A 17,717-nucleotide genomic window follows, 5' to 3' on the forward strand; every position below is an offset into this window, starting at 1 on the left:
TTCTCTGTGGTCACTATCAGAAATCCTGAAGATTGAGCAAGATGAAGAAAGAAGCAGAAGTAATTTTAGAAAAAGAGCAAGATGACCAGTCATTGAATGCTTTAAGGCAGTGACAGTGCTTCAATGTCCTTTCTTCAAATCCATTTACTGCCTCATAAATTTACTGATGACTTGATGATTTTTTTTTTTATCTGCTATAGCTCTTGATTGGTACTATTTTTTCTATTTATCTTACCTTATATTTTCTTCAAAGTTTAAACTGTCAGGTTTTTCATCTTTTCTGTAGGCTCAGTTTGGTGTTTGGTGGTGGTGTGTCGTGTGTGTCATCATCCCCCCCCCCCCCCCATTGATTACTGAGGCTCAATTTATTACTGGAGGTCCTGTTTAAATTTCACAACTTGGTTCTTCCCCAAGTAATATTTAAATTCTTTTTTTGTTTGTGTCTTAGGATCTTGGAAATAAAGACCTTAGCAGAGACAAAATTTATTTAGTTTGTCAAATAGTCCGAGTTGGAAGGATGGATCTCAAAGACAGTAACTCAAAGAAATACACACAAGGACTAAGGCGGCCTTTTGGAGTGGCAGGTAACTGATGTCTCCTGTGCTATATCTGAAGCAGGACTCAAGTGATACTTGCCAACCCTGGACCATAGAAACTCTACCAAGACATGTCAGAATACAAAACAACCACATCAACTATCTTCCATATTTAATTTTTTAAGCCTATAAAGACTGCACCTACATTAGCATTTTAGTTCAGGTCAGAAATGTGCTTTAGAATTTAATTTCCTAATAATTCATACCTACTGCTACACAGTGCAAAGAAAAGCACAGTACCAGAGTATAACAAAATTTCTTGCAGATGAAATAAACCCAACAATTATGAACCAAGAGCACCACTAACGCACTCATATCTGTATTCACAGGATTAGACCAAAACTAGTCTGAAGTAATTCTCCCTTTACACAACGTCATGTTTGTAGTGTGGACTTTGCACTAAATGTTCTGCCCCACAAATCTACTCCTATTCGGCTATGCTGCTTGCTAGTGAAAAATCTATATTTACCTTGAGGCACAAGAACATTAATGTGCATTATTCATAGATAAGGAGATATTTTGCAATGATATTATATGTTTTGATGATTTTTCTTTTACTTTTCTAGTTATGGATATTACAGATATCATAAAAGGAAAAGCTGAAAGTGATGAAGAAAAGCAGCATTTCATTCCCTTTCATCCGTAAGATAGTCATAGATATTTTTTTTTATACTCACAAAAATTTTTCTGTATGTCTTTGGCTATAAAAATCTGTGAAACGTTTCAAGAAAAAATGATTTTTCCTTTTAATAATTTTATGTTGTAATAGGGCTAATTATTTAAGTATTACTTTAAAAGGCATTTAAGACTTGACAAGGGTTACATAGCACGTTAAATGAATGTATATTTCTATGAATGTGCTCCTTCAGATAGCTGGTACCATGTCCTATTTAACAAAACCCAAGTTAAAAAGTTATACATACTTGATAGTAAGTTTTACAAGTACGGAAAACTACTAATTTATATGACTGAATTTCAGAGAAATCTGAGTAAAAATTGGATATCACTTAAAAAGTAGCTGAATTGTCACACAGCAACTATCTTCAAAAGAAATGCCAGACCAGCTGCCTAAAAATGTGATACAGATCAAATGCATAGATGCCAGTATTCACTGGAAACATGTTTGTACATTCTACATAGCACTGCTGCTACGTACTATGGAAACTAAATTTTATTCTGAAAGACCCAAGTATGACACACTGGTTTATTATTTCACTTGTTTACAATTTGATCCAGCACCTTTGTTGTTTGAGAATTTGTTCCTAATTTCAGAAGTAACTGAAAAAAATTCATAGCTCATTCATTCGTCAGGCTGTTTGTCAGGGAAAGTGGACTGGACTCGCATGTTGGTGAATGCATTCACATTGTGTGTTCCTACAAAATGATAAGCTTTTGTATTGACAGTGTCACAAAATGCTGTTGCTAAAGTTGTCAATTTAATCTTTTTCACGTCAGTGTACACATAAGTTTAATATGAGTGATCTGCAACTCAGAGTGAGAGATAATGAAACTACAGAACGTATGATAATAAGGTCAAGTACTGCAAAGACAACTAAGGCTGTCTGTCATCTATGTTCTGAATGGTGTTTGGTATATTTAGCACTTAATTGCTGGTAGACACTGTTTTTTATCCTGCAGGGTAGTGGCAGAGAATGACTTTTTACATGGTCTCCTAAGCAAAGTCACTGCATCAAAAGGAGACAGTGGTGGACAAGGTAAAGTAGTTTTTTTTTTTTAAAGTAAAGTAACAAGGTATTTTTGTGGAACTTCATTTTATATTGTTTACATTTTAGAGAAAGGCTTTTGTTAGAGCTGTAGCACCACCATGGAGGTGGGTCAACTCTGAAGCTGGAAGTGAAGAATCATGAGTGTGTTGCAGAATCTTGGAGGCTATTTAAATTAGTAGCTACAGTTTGGATTATGGAGCTTTTACTTTCAGTTAAAGGAAGTGGGGGATGTGAGTTCTTATCACTATTTTGGTGCGTAGAAGAGGCAATCATCTGAAAAGAGTTGTTATGGGTGTTTTGTATTTTTTTTTTTTCCTTACCATAAATGTAATCTTTTTTGTTTCTGTTGATAGGTCTCTGGGTAACTGTGAAAATGCTTGTTGGAGATGTGATTCAAACTAGGAAGGACTATCCACATCTTGTAGACAGAACCACAGTTGTTGCTAGAAAGCTAGGATTTCCTGAAATAATCATGCCAGGTAGGAGGTGCTTTGTTCTGTAATAGGAATGGATTTTTTTTCCCCTAGGGATTTTTTGTTCCCTAGGTTAACGAGTATCAGCTGCAGCCTTATTTACTTACTTCTGTAATGGGTAACTCAGAGGCTCTTTAGAATGTACTCTTCATGGTAAGTTTTGTTCCAGTATTAGAGGCTTATATAAAATAATGAAAACCTTGGAAAGTGTTTTCTAGTACTTAAACAGAAAAAATAAAATCAAGACTGAGGGGTAATCCCCACTCCTTGTACATAGCTTTCTTATCTTCTAAGTAGATTATGGTGCATGCTTACTTGAATTTTAAATTAACCTTATTTTTATTGTAACTTATGACTGTCCTTTAGTAATAATAAACATATAAGTTTACAATATCTTGATTTTTTTGGATTTATGGTATGATATTTCCCAGTTAAAGTCACTCACTGTCTGCAGTGCTCCTTTTTGAAAAAAAACAAACACCCCCCCAACCCTTCAATTCAAATCTCGGTACTTCTTTTAAAAGAAATCATTAATATGTTCACAGGAAAAAATAAGAAGCTCCCTCTAGAAAGGCAGCTGTGTATTTCGGGAAAAATCAGTTATGGCATCATCCATAACCTCACCAGCAGGTGTCAGTGCAGGACGAGAATAGCTTAAAGTCACTTTGCGGACTCCCGTTTCGTTCGTTTCGCATCACATCGTAGTATCTTCTTAGCTAAGAATGACAGAGATGAACATTTAAGTTCAGATGGAAAATAAGACATTTTTATCGGTTCCACTGCAGAAAAAGAGGTACTCTTGAGAAGTTCAGTTGACCCTATGCTCGCACAGCATTCTCATTGATTTTTAAACTTTCCATTTCTTTTTTAGGAGATATAAGAAATGACATTTATATTACATTGCTGTATGGAGATTTTGATAAATACAATAAAACAACCCAGAGAAATGTGGAAGTGATAATGTGTGTCTGTGATGAAGAAGGAAAAGTGATGCCAGTAAGTTTATTTTTTCTGTATAATGGACATACAAACATGAGTTACATTATAGAAGTAAGCCTTAAACATCTTACAAATTTTTATAAAATACCATTGTGCAAAAACTTGCAGTTCCCTCGCTTGTGTCATCTTGTGACATCTTGTGACTGATAAGTTTTATGATGTTTAAAGTGACATATCTATTAAAGTCCTATAAATGTCTTGTGTAAAACTGTAATGAGAAATAACAATGAATGACCTATTTTAGCTGTGCCAAGGAACAAACGCTGTTTCTGACAATTACTATTTTCTTACTCTAGGGCTTTTCTTGAGGAAATGCCCAGAGGAATGCAATTTGTACATAAAAATATTAGGAGTACCATTTCTGCTACATAACAAACCCTTGATTTGTGCCAGGAAGACTATGTCATTGTCCGTTGAATGAAGTACATGGCAAACAACTAAATTAGTGACAACAGAGGAGTGTGGACACTGTACATATGCAACATAAATATTTACAGTGTCTTTGTCTATTTCCATTTTGAGAAGTTTTTGTCTTTTCCTTAGGGCTTTTTAACACCAGTTCAGTATTCAGGGGGATTTTTGGCCTTTCCTTTTCTGACCTTTATACTGTTCGCTGAATCAGTACTGTGATCATGAGGGTGAAATCATCTTGACACTTCTTGAGATAAAATAAAGATGGAGTAACTCATAGTGGTTCATGACTTGCTGAAGTATGTTTATGAACTACAGTTAAAGGCTTGACCTACAATTTAACTTTAAAGCTTGAATGAAGAAAATCCTAAACCCACATAATGCTTAGGGTCCACACAACAAATTGTAACCCTGATTACAAAACACTACTTGTACATATGAAAACAACTAACCACATATGAAAACACCTAACCATGTGACTTGCATGTACAGAAGTTAACTTTGTTGTGAAATCAACTTCAGCAACCTCTATTCTGTCTGTTCACAGATAATATGCTTAAAATATATTTCCCAAAGTATTCCTTAAAAAAATAACCCATTGCAATGCATTAAATCTTGCATTCCAATATTATGGACGTTCAGTTCTGCAGATGCATCCTTTCTCAGATGCATCCTTTCTCAGATGCATCCTTTCTCAGATGCATCCTTTCTCAGATGCATCCTTTCACATTACTTTGTGTGTTTCTTCTACTAATTGAGATGATGCCTTGGTTACTTAAGTTCGTCAGTTTGAGAAGAGAAATCAAGTCTATACATGCTCAGCACCCAGCTCTTCTTAGAGCCCGCTGTGTAACCCCTGTAAAACGCAATCTATGGCTAGTCCAGTATAATTATCAAAAATGTTTATTTTCATTATGTGAAGGCTTGGAGGCTTGGAAAATGCAGTATCTTCATATTAATGCATCCTGTCTGCTAGTGCTTTCATTATTATTTAATTTTGAATGATGCCATATCCAAATTCAAAATTGCTTGTTCAAGACAGGTCTTCATGCTGCACGATATATGCTGGTCCTGAACCTGTAGCTTTCATGGAGTGTCTCCAGTCTCCCAAGGCTCCAAGCTGGAGCTGCGCAGGGCCTTGGGGGCAGCCTGGCCCAAGCGGTGGGGCCTGTTAACAGGGGAAAGGCTTGCCTCAGCTCCCAGGCCTGAGCCAGGGCCCTGGTGCCTTACAGGCAGCAGCTGTGCCCTGTGCACTGCTGCCAACCGCCACGGTGGTTTTATGAGGACGCAGAGGTGCGGTCCAGTGCACTTACCTGGCCGGAGCTGGCCCAGTCCGGCTCCCAGCTGCTGCTGTGAAGGTGCTGTGGCTGTGCGGCTGAGGGCAGGAAATGAAGCCTGGGGGAGCCCGGGGCTAGCCTGGCCTAGGGCACTGCAGCTGCCATGGCTTTGTATCTCAGTGAGTGTCACCTCACAGGGGTAAAGCGGGTGGGGGCTCGCGCCAGGTGGCCAATCGTCCCTCAGTCTCGTGTGGGTCTTGGCGGTATGCTGAGGTAAAGCTGCTGCTCACAGCCAGGGGCGGGACTCCTGGGGGAGGCTCTCATTCGGTGGCTTGCTTCTTTGTTTGGTTTTGCTCACGTCCTAAAAAAGTACAGAAATTAATGAGCCACTAAGCACTGTTTCTTTCCTTCTTTTTGTAAGAATGCTGTTTGCTTGGGAGCAGGCGACAAACCCGTGAGCGAATATAGGTCAGTTCTTTACTATCAGGTCAAACAGCCACGTTGGATGGAAACGTTAAAGGTATGGTGTAGATACTTTTCACTTGCTTTTTTGTCTTCATTTCTTGGTTGTTCACACAGAAAAGTTGCACAACATCAGCTTTTTCTAAAAAATAACTTGGTCCTGAATACAGCTAGAAGGATGGAGCCTTAGTCATACATCGGTTATTAGAGATACAGGATTATATATCATATACTGAGGCTTAAAATTTGGCCTAGAAAATTATGTTAAGATTTTGTTTAGCAAAACAAATGAGTCATCTTGGATAATCTTATGTGTAATATGGCTCATCAAAAATGAAATATTGCATTTGTTCTATTGTGGTGAAACAATGGAGATGAGGAGCTTCAATTGCATGATTTGTAAAACAAACAAACAAAAAAAAAACCACAAAACCCACAACCCTAAAAACAAAACAAAAAAACCAAGCCCCCCCAAGATGATATGATTTTAGAGAGAAAAATTGTCTTGAGACACACCAATAATTCCCTAAACTAGCTTTAATGTCTTTGATTGGAAAATGCCCAGAAGCTTCCAGAAGTGGTTCTTGTAAAGCATATCTCAGGCTTGCTAGCAAGCATGGGTTTTTTTTGAAGACGGCTATTGAAAACAATACTGCCATGTATGTATGACAAGCCTGCAATTATTGCACTAAGGTGCGTTGCTGAGATTGGGCAGGACAGGGAGGGAATGGAAGTGTGATTTGCAACAGAAGCTTATTTGTTGTTTTGAAAACATTGACCCATTCTGGTTTTTGCTTAATATATACTACTTTCTTTTAAAAATTATTCTGTAATTCAGACTTTTATACAGAATGATTAACAGTAGATCCTTTTGAAAAGTGTAGTTAATGTGAAAGAGTGTTATGTAGGAAGAATTGTAAAGGGAAGTTGTGAATGAATGCAAAGGAGTACAAGTCTTTAAAGTTTTAAAACAATAAACTTGATAATATAAAGATTTGTGCTTTTTCTTATGCAGTTGGCCTTTTTTGTTTCATATTTGTTATAAGTAGGTATGCTACTTTAAGAATAAAGCAGTCACAAATTCTTGGGATTCTACTCAAGGCTTTGAAATGGAATTTAATCACAAAAATATACTTAATTTATTTCTCTAGAATCTTTTTACCTTTCACCTGTTTATAAAATTGGTCGTTAATTTATGTATGTGAAATGTGTAAGTCTCTTAGTGCAGAGGTGTTGCATAATTCTGTATGGTTAACAGGGTAAGTAATAAGACTGCAGTATACTTATTTTCTAGTGTACAAGCACCTGCGTGCTTTAACTCACTGGGTTCGGTGCTTCATTTCTTTAGTGGTGCTAGACTTTGAGCAAAGTCTAACAGATAATTGCTTATCACCCACTACTTCTGCTGCTGTGATCAGGCTCCATAGTTTTAAATGGTCTGTGAAAGGCATTATGGAGCCAGCAGAAGTGGTGCTTATTTATTCTAAAATAGGAGCTCATTACAGGTGAAACCACCTTTCCTGCCCCCATAACTCTATTCATTATTTCTGTTCATTTATTTCTGATCCTACAAAAGGTAGCGGTTCCTATTGAAGACATGCAAAGGATACATCTGCGCTTCATGTTCAGACACAGGTCATCTCAAGAGTGTAAGTAGGGAATTTTTACTTTAGTGAATTTTAATTCATTGATAGATAGTCAACAGAAAATACTTTGCTTTGCAGCTAAAGATAAAGGAGAAAAGAATTTTGCAATGGCCTACATAAGACTAATGAAGGAGGATGGAACAACTCTTCAGGATGGCATCCATGATTTGTTAGTCCTAAAGGTATTGGATCCGATTTTTTTTTGCTTTCTTTCCCCCATGAGGCACCTTTTTTCACACTGTTGTCTTTGACTGCATTGTTTATTTTCTTAGTGCTAGATTAATTTTATCATTCTATCAAAAATAAGTATTATGGTTTTCATGTGAACAAAAGATGATGTAACTTGTTCCATGGTCTGTAAATGTTTCTCTAAATTTTAGTTAGAGAGAGATGTTGTCTAAGCATGATGAGAGATGGTTACTCTTCCTACTATTTTTACTGAAGTTTGTGCTTTTGGCCTTCTGTAGTATAGAGGAAGTCATGCTAAAGCTCAGAACCTGAATATGTACCATTATTCTCACTGAAGCGGGGAAAAGTGTTGTTTTGATTCACTTAGAATCTTTGTCACATGAATAATCAGCGAATGTAATCTGAGGGAATTTGGTGGTTTGAAACTGCTCTGTGTAGCTACTCAGATACAAAAGTGAAAGTTTCAGGAATTTGATTTTGGGTGTGAAGAATAGTTTTGGCTAGCCTTGAGCCCTGATTGGACACAGGTAGCATTTTTGACTTTGAACTGAAGCAGGGAACAGATGTTTCAAGATTTTTTTTGTTGTTGTTGCTGGTTTGTTTTCCCTTGGAGAATACTGTCTAGTGGGAACTAAGAACCATAAATCACTTCCAATGCAGAAGAAATTCTACTTTAGGTATTTCTTAGTGCACTTTTCAGTAAACTAGCTTACTGTAACATTAATGGCAAGTGAGATGGATACATCTAAATCAAGTCGTTTAGGTAGTCCAACGACGATTAATAGCAGTGTATAGTTATTTATCTTCTCTTTGTTGGTAAATACTTAGACCAGAAGGAAAATAATGATGACATTTTATGAGTGTGTGGTTAACGTTGATTATGAAATTCCATCTTATTCATTCCTGCATCAACCCGGTAATTTTTCCTTAAGTGACAGCATAGATGAGAAATGCTAAAATGAGTTGACCTAGTTTATGTTTGGGAGAAATAGACAGATTTTTTTGACATATGTTTGCCTATTCTAATATTATACACAGTAATTGTAAGCTGTAAGTGTTTTAAACAGTTGTACACCTGGCTCCTCAAAATAAGTAATTTGAAAATCACAAAGTTTAAACAGTGTACTTTATTTTCACTGCCTTCAGACATTGAATCTTTTTGAGAGACTTTTGGATGAAAATTTCAACTCTTTCTCCATTGTCTGTCTAACTCATCTGAAAGAGGAAGTCAAGATTCTCTTCTGGTTCCAGAAATTCTGAGAAGTAATTATTTAGGAAGCTTTAGGAATCATAAAAGTTAGTAATGCAGTCTGTTTTGCTGCATAAGGATTTTGCCTTTTGTCTGTCTAGGTCTCTTTATAGCCAATTTTCAACCTTATTTCTTGTTTGATAGGAAGTAGAGACTGACCACCTACAGTCATTGAATCAGATACAAACCCAGAACTTGAGAAAATCATTCTAGATTATGGTCTTTGTAACTCCTTGTTTATGACCAGTTGTAGACTAAGGGTCTGCAATTGAGTCAGATCTGCCATGGTGTTGTAGGCTTAAGTGACAGAGCTCATAAACTCATTGGGGAAATTTTCTTGAGTAGTTTTGTTAAAGAAAAATTCTGTAATCTGTTAGGAATATGATTTTTATTGTCTTTGTCTGAAACCTGCTTTCCTGTCTGGGGTATGAATCAAAAGTTGAGACAGAAAAAAAATCTGCAAGGGTTGCGGCATGCAATTTGATAAAATAGAGGAGGGAAAAATACCTGTTGGCTCTCTGGTTTTGTACTTTTCGTTCTACTGAAAAGCATGAATTCCATGATATCTGTGTCAGTCACTGAAGCATATTGTCTAATTTAAAATATAACCTTACCATGTCCTGGTCTTTTATGTTAAAGGTCCAAGTATTAAGTTATAATGGGCATACCAAAATGGTACTGCTATTCTTTCCTTATTCAGTCCCGTTTTCTATTCCTAAATTGTGTGCAGACATCGTAACGGTGTTGTCTAGATCCCCTGTGCAGTCTTCAAGGTGATGCTCAATGATCTATTGTATTCGGTAGCTATTGACGTTTTAATGAGAAATCTGCTCTTGCTTTTACTCTGCCAGTGATGTCACCCCTCATAATTCCTTACTGCACCTTAAAACACATAACTTTACAATTTCAGTGTAGTATTTTCCCTGCATGTTCATTGCAGCCTTTCTTGCTGAGTAACATTGATTCTTGGTTTACCTGTACAAGCCACGCTGGGACTTGTGTATTCTTTATCCTTTAGTGCATGCATTTAAGTCCATAGAACATAGATTTTGTTTACTTTTGTACATAGTACAAAATAAGTCTGCTTTTCAATCCAGTGGTGTGAAATATGTCATAAATGGTATGTTGTTTTGCAGGGGGACAGTAAAAAAATGGAGGATGCTGGTGCTTATTTGACATTACCTTCTACGCGTCAACACATAGAAAATAAAGGAGCAACCATAGTCAGGAACTCAAGTATTGTAGGGGGGCTTTCAGTAAGCTCACGAGATGCATTTTATATTTCGACTCTTGTTTGTTCTACAAAGTTAACTCAGAATGGTATGTATCTTCTAAACAGCTAGAAGTTTTAGAAAGATGATGTTTGCACAAATGATAAATCATACTTTAAATTTTAATGTCTGTCCATTTATTTTCTATTAGTGGGCTTACTAGGTCTCTTGAAGTGGCGTATGAAGCCAGAGCTGCTTCAGGAGAACCTGGAAAAACTGAAGATTGTGGATGGAGAGGAAGTTGTGAAGGTATATCTTCATATAGTTATTCTAAATAATAGTTATTCTTCATGTCCCTTCATACCATGTCAGAAAAAAATGCTACGAAGTTTCAAAACGAAAAAAACTGGAGGGTCAGCTACAGTAAACATAGGAACTTAAAGAAGCCTGTCAATTATGCTTTCTTTTATGAGTGTCATTCAGTGTAGTGCCTTTGTTAGCGATAGTTTACAAAAGACGTGAGCAAAGCCCTTCATTAGAGGGAGCAAGGAAGCAAGCACCTGGACAGGATTCTTCATAGTGTTAGCCATTTCTTTCTACTTGTTACTCCCAAACATCTCTGGTATTGGCTACTGTTAGGCTGTGGAGATTTTCAAGATTACTGGTTGAATTTCCCTGCTTTCACTGGTAACTAATTTATTAGGATCCTTTTCTACTTTCTATTGTTTTATTTTGCTGGAAATTTTGTGCGTGAATGGAGAATTCAATACCAAGAGTATTATTTGGAGTCATTGCTGCTTTGATCAGGTGCCACAAATAAGCTTTAATTTTGAGCATGCACAGAAAATTTTATTTTAAAAACTTGATAGGATATGAAGGCATTAACAGTAAAATGTTTTCCACAATCTCTGTTCAACTGTTTACTTTTGTCTATCTGAAACATTACAGATGATTCCTCCTGCTTTCTTTACAGTTCTTCATATTAATTTACGTGTTGATATTTAAAAAAAAAAGTATATTATGTATCCAGTGAAGTGCTTTGTTAATTTAATGAGTATAATATGAATAAAAAGTTGCTAATATTTTCAAAAGTGGCAGACTCCAGCATTCAGATTAGGAGTCTATTATATCTGTGTTACTCTTTAAATATAACCATTAGATGCTTCTCTTGAGAGAAGGAGGAAAGAGAACTTTAAAAAAATTAAAAAAAAAAAAAAATTTAACCAAACAAAGATTTGGTTCCCAAGTCACTGGACTGCTTTCCTTCAATTTAAAGTGGGCTTTGAATCAGACCACAGAAGTATGAAGTGTGTTTTTAGTCATCGTGTGTATGTGAAAATAGCAACTATTAATCTGTATCACTAAGGAACTAGGAATGCAGTTTTAGATATTCATGTTGTTGATATAATATTTTTAGCTTTTCCTTAAGCTTTGAGCTAAACGTGTATTATTGATTGTTCACGTGTCTGAGGATGTAGGTTCTTAAAATTAAAGAAACCAGAGCGTAAATCCTCAGAAGTGTTTTCTGGATTTAAGTGATGTTTCAGTGAAGGCCTTTAAAATTCTAACTTGAGGGAAACCAAGTCTACTACCTGAAAACTGACTTGTGAGATTTTTCAAGTTGAATTGGTTGCTAATTTGTCATTTCATGTTGTTGTATAGTTTCTCCAAGATACACTGGATGCCCTGTTTAACATCATGATGGAACATTCCCACAGTAATGAGTATGACATCCTTGTCTTTGATGCACTGGTAAGAATCAGCATCGAAGGATTTTATTTGTCAAAGTCAGGAATGCTAGAATTTTGAATGAGCTATCAAGTTGTTTATTTCAGGGAATTAGTTTTAAAATCTCTACAGAACAGATGGAATATAACTATTTGACTGAAAAGCAAATTTCTTTAAAAACTCTTAAATAGTGGAGTATCAAAAATATTTCAGAAGACTAATATTTAAATTTAAAATGTGACTTTATGAAAAATGCTAATTATGTGCATGTCTGTTTAGATATATATCATAGGACTCATTGCAGACCGTAAGTTTCAACATTTTAACACTGTTTTGGAAGCGTATATCCAACAGCATTTTAGTGCAACATTGGCATACAAGTAAGTTTGTTATCTCTTCTTTTTCTTTTTTCTAAACCTCCACCATCACATTAAAGAAAGGATATCCTGTTTGTGACTTTTCTGATGTAATTAATGATGACTGTTGTTTTGACGCTGCTGTTTGCTTATCTGGAAACACACCTGCCTGTGAGAAACACATATGATTATAAGTAGAGTTAATTGACAAATAATAATTGATTTGGGGTTAAATAATTCTGGCATTCATTTTTCTCTTGTCTGGATTTTGCTGTGTCTGAGCACTTCACCTGCATCCTGTCAAATTTGTCAAAAGATATTTAGCTGTAAAGCCTTTCCCTTTTCAGTCCTGGCCTTAACCTGAAATGCTCTAAGTGAGGACTTGAGGATGTCCTTAACCAATTAACACAGATTTTCACGTATTCTTCTACAGTAAATGAACTCAAGGGGGAAAAAATGGTTTGGGAGCTGTCAAGTCATTATATGCAGTTCACAGTCTGATATTGCACCAGGACACCACAAGGTTTTCAGTGTAGTGAACTGGAATTTTGCTATTTGTTACGTGGTCTGTGAACTGGAGTATTAGTATTTGTTACACGGTCATGCCATTGGGCAGGTGGACAGACACTTTTGGTTTTTTGGTTGTTTGGAGTTTGGGTTTTTGGGTTTGGTTTTTTTTTTTTTTGAGCTTCCCGATAATTCCCAGATGGGAAGACATGGAGTCATAGAAGAGAATAAAAGCTGTGGAGACATGTTATACAGTAAATTTAATACTGGATTCCTTCTGTATTTAAAAAAGTTTTTGCAGATGATGGTAGGATAAAATCACTTTGAATTATGAAGAAAGATAACATCTTCAGTTAGTGCTGATCTTGAGAAAGTGCTGTAACAGGATAGATGTATTTTTTTCATCTACCTGAAGTCTTGTTCTGGCAGCTTAATGAGGTGGCAGATTGAAGCGGAACTTTAATTTGGGATATGAATAATGGATGGAAGATCTTAGCTGAAGGTTTGGAATAGTTGAGGATATCTTGTAGTGTACTGTGCTGAATTTGCATCAATTCCAACTCAACAGGAAATGTCACGCAGATTGTGCATTAGAACATGAGTTTGCTAGAATTGAAAGGTACTAGTGCACAACCAATCCTTTCTCACACTCTAGGAAAGTTGAAGTTAATATTAGTGGGCTCAGAAAGCTCAAGCACAAGCTACATGCTCTTCTTTAATCCTCTTTCACTCCATATGTAATAAGCACATGTAATTTAATGCTTTATATTATTGTGAAAGAAGAGAAGGTTGGGTACGGAACTTCTCAGGACAGCCGTGTTTGCTTAAAATATTTCTAACACTTACCTGATTGGGAGTTTCTGATGATTTAAAATGGCAGAGGCAAAATAATGTTTGATTGTTTCCCAGATCATGAGTTTTCTTGGCATCGTTGGTTCCATGCACATCATGGAAGATGCACTCTGTTTCAAGAATCATGTATGAAATAAATAACTGTATGTGGCCTAACTCATAGTTAGGAAGGAGATACTGTGTCCCAGACATATTATGACCATATTATGATATAGTATTTTGGCCAAACTGTTAGATATTTATTCAGTTCCTATTTAGTCATTCATTTGTACCTAGCTTTTACAGAGTTCGGAGAGGACTTAACATTGACAGTTGAGGGACCTTGAGTGGACTGCCCCTGCATACAAGTTGAATAAACTTTGTTCCAACTCAGTACAAAGCTGTGAATTCAAAGAAGCTATAGAAAGGAGTAAAAGGAAACGCACAATGGATGTAGTGCCCAGAAGGCTGAGAGGCTGAAAAAGCCTGGTATTTTGGTCCTGAAATGTGAGTTAGGCTAGTGCAGTTAGGCTGAGGGTGTGTCTATTAGTTACACAGCTAGACAGAGATATATATACACATGCACACACATATATATCTGTACATATATATATTCTGTGCAGTAGAGAGCAGTTCTTGAAGCTATTATTTGCATGCGAGTATGTTCCAAATATCATAGTGATCACTTACTAATGTTTCATCAGTCCAGTTGGTGAACTGTTAAGTTTCATCAGTGTGCAAGTGCTAGTTTGGTTTTTCTTGTTTTGTTCTGGTTGCTTGGGGTTTTTTTGTTTGTTTAGTGTAGGGGATAGTAGGCTTCTGTTTTTATAGTGATGTAAGAAAAAAACCCAACCTCCCTTATTTTAGTTCTTATGGCTACATTAAGATCAAGTTTACATCATTAATATTAGTTTAATTGTTTAAGATGAAACTGTAACTGTAAATAAAGGGACTTGTTTTTAGATGAGCTTTTTCACTTTGTTAGCAGGTTGTATGTTTAGCAAAAAATTGCCTTTGGATACAAGACATTGCTGTGTACCAAAATACTGTACTATTTACATGTAGTTAATTTAGAGCATGTAGTAGTGTTTAATCATTGCTTAATGTAGGTAGGCAGAAGTAACGTTTTGTGTACCTTGTGCATGTATATTAAACTTCTGTAAAATTGCTTCCAGGATTGTGTAAAGTTATGCTGCTCTTTTGAAATTTCAGATTGCTTTCTTGCTTGCACAGTTAAGAATTTGCTCCTCATTTGTTTATGCTGATAGAATTTGTGGAACATAAACACAAAAATACATGCAGTACATTTTGTTGTGTGTGCTTGACTAAGCATAAACATTTATTTAGAGTAGCCAAGGAAGTTAGAGAAGTTAATTTTTTTTTTTTTTTTAAATATTCTTTTAAAAATGTTTTTTAACTTCAGGAAATTAATGACTGTTCTGAAGACTTACCTGGATACCTCCAGCCGAGGGGAGCAATGCGAACCTATCCTAAGAACTCTGAAAGCACTGGAATATGTTTTCAAGTTTATTGTTAGATCAAGGACATTATTTTCACAGTAAGTACCCAGGCTATTGCCATTTAACTAGCAGTCCAGTGTCAGAAATAGAAGTAGACCTGAGAAACAGAAAAAATTGATTCCAGAACAGAACTGTATCTTTTGTTTTTACAAATAAACAAATAAAACATAGAAGCTGGCAACTGGCCTAAAATACAGACATTGCTGAGATATTTTTTGGAGAGGGAATCTTCAAAAATCTGCTTTCTGATTCACAATGTAAGTTCCAGAGATGTATTTAGTAATAGCAGCCGATTTCAAAGGGTGATTATTCTTTGCGTCAGGTGGCTTGGCCTAAGACCAATGGATGGCCAAACATTCTGACAGATGGCTTGAAGCTGGGTGCTTGTCCTTGAGATTGTGGTGTTCAGCAGCCCAGACTGTGCATAGAACAATGTAATTTTCAGTAATTATTGTCCAAATGAATTTAGAGTTTCAGATTTCCAGTTAAGGAATTTATAGGGAAGACTCAATGGACTAGATATGTATAGCTCAGCCAAACAGACGAGGCGTAATATTTATAAGCGGTATTCAGGTTTAAGGAAAAAGGAGATGAAAACTGCAAGGAGAAAAACTGCACTATGGTAACTGTGTCCCCCACTTCTTCCCCTAGCCCTTAAGGACTCTCACCATATCCCACAGATCCCATCCACATCCTCTGTTTCCTCTCTTCTCTTCTGCTTCATCCTTTTCCATTTATCTGTATCTGGTTTCCCCCTAACACGTGTTCTGTTGTCCCTCTGCTACGTGACTGAAGGTATGCAGTGGCAGAATATATGCAGTGGCAAACTCAGGACTATAGGTAGACAAAGTGGTTGGATGTTATGTTTGTGGTTGGCAGTCAACAGAACAGGAAGGTGTTCTCCTTTATCTGTCTTTTGCTCAGTGGGAGCTCTAATACAATTTTTCTTTGTTATTCCACTGCCCGTTTTTTAAAAAAAATCTACGTAGGTTTATGGTTTTATAAAATTAAGTATATTTGATGAGTTATAAAATTTTGGTTGAAGTAGGAGTAGATTCAGAAGTTATTTGCTGCTGGTAGACAGTCCCTTAGAAATATTCTTGTCTCTAGGAACTTACTATTTATAGGTGATACAGATAAACAAGGTGAAAAGCTGTATAAGGAAGCAGATGGTGCTCATGAGAATGGAATATAGGTGGTAGTTCAAAAACTTTATTTTAATTTTTTTTAATAAGTGTCATGGCAAAAGGGGACTTTTAGAGTTTTGAGGAAGGAAGCATTGTGTAGAGGATTATGGAAAATTTCTTGTATGGATGAAGGTCAGAGGGAGGGTTTTGTTGCAGGGAGAAATTTGGTCTCCGTTTTAATCCCTAGTATTAGCTGGCAGCAAAAACTGTACATTGGGCAGTCTAGGTTATTGCAGACAGGGGTAAACTAGGTTATTGCAACATGTTGCATATTCAAGTGGTTAGCTATACTTATCTACTCCTTTTAGTTTTCCCTATAAATGTCTTAACTGGAAGTCTGAAACTCTAAATTCAGTTCGACAATTATTATTATAGGCAGTAATAGCTCTTGCAAACGGTAGCCTCTAGCAAAAATAACCAGTCAATAGTATCACCTGATATTGTACATCCATCTATAGCTGTTGTGATCTAACTTTATGCAGTCAATTTACTACTGCCAGACTGGTCATGAAAAAGAAGAAAAAATGGAAAAAATCTATTTTCTTCCCATGAGAAAAGTTAGGATTTATGATTAAAGTACTTCAATTTCAAGGGTTGAGATTAGCCGCCTTGGAGACAAATATTTTGAAGTAATAGAGCTGAGACAGATCTTTAGATCATTCTCTCATTAATTTGATGGGCGGCTTAAGAAACTAAGATGCCTTGTTGAAAGGTAAGAGACATTACAAAGTCAAAATTGTGTAGGGAAGAGATGAATAATGACTTCTAATGTTAGACATAAAATGGGAGACTTTTTTAATCTCATTGTCAGGCAGATATGTTGAAGATAACCAAGTTCTACTTTAATTTGCATTCAGTCCTGTTGAAGCTATAGAGATGTAATGAAAGCAAATTTTTTTTTACTCCAGTCAGCTGAACTAAGGTTATGTCTTGCAGCTGTTTGTTCAGTGACTATGTTTTGTAGAAAGGTCATGTATATTAGCCAAAGGTTTACATAATACAGACTCTGAAAACATGAAATGTTTGCTTTTCTCCTTTCATTGGCCTAAGGTTATTTTTGGTGGTGAAATTCATGTGCACTGTTGTGATGGAGTTGTTTCCAAGCAAATAATTAGTCATATTTTAAAATTTGCTTTCAGAACAAGTGATTTTAGCTGAAATTTAACAGAAAATTGTGTCTAAATTGTGTCTAAGCTAGATGATGAGTCAGGAAATAGGATTATCATTCTACCTGGCTTAAATTAGTCCTGGTGTAAATTTGAAAAGCATGTTTAATACATGTTGTGTGGTGCTTCTGCCTCTCTCTTTGCCCCACAGTTTTAGTCAAGAAAGCTTCAAATTTCCACTT

At 36.1% G+C, this 17,717-nt stretch overlaps 1 protein-coding gene across 1 annotated transcript in view; it reads left to right on the forward strand.

Annotated features, from left to right (window-relative positions):
* Window positions 1-17,717, forward strand: part of DOCK2 (dedicator of cytokinesis 2) — a 203,530-nt gene that overhangs the window by 14,027 nt on the left and 171,786 nt on the right. Inside the window, exons 10-22 of the mRNA XM_072873065.1 lie at window positions 449-584; window positions 1,163-1,238; window positions 2,235-2,311; window positions 2,677-2,802; window positions 3,668-3,792; window positions 5,905-6,003; window positions 7,522-7,594; window positions 7,670-7,773; window positions 10,166-10,349; window positions 10,452-10,549; window positions 11,903-11,992; window positions 12,248-12,348; window positions 15,086-15,220. Of these exons, the coding sequence (XP_072729166.1) occupies window positions 449-584; window positions 1,163-1,238; window positions 2,235-2,311; window positions 2,677-2,802; window positions 3,668-3,792; window positions 5,905-6,003; window positions 7,522-7,594; window positions 7,670-7,773; window positions 10,166-10,349; window positions 10,452-10,549; window positions 11,903-11,992; window positions 12,248-12,348; window positions 15,086-15,220 (1,424 nt within the window). The remainder of the gene's footprint in view (window positions 1-448; window positions 585-1,162; window positions 1,239-2,234; window positions 2,312-2,676; window positions 2,803-3,667; window positions 3,793-5,904; window positions 6,004-7,521; window positions 7,595-7,669; window positions 7,774-10,165; window positions 10,350-10,451; window positions 10,550-11,902; window positions 11,993-12,247; window positions 12,349-15,085; window positions 15,221-17,717) is intronic.

The sequence above is a fragment of the Ciconia boyciana genome, chromosome 9 (genome assembly GCF_034638445.1).
Source record: "Ciconia boyciana chromosome 9, ASM3463844v1, whole genome shotgun sequence".
Lineage (NCBI taxonomy): Eukaryota > Metazoa > Chordata > Aves > Ciconiiformes > Ciconiidae > Ciconia > Ciconia boyciana.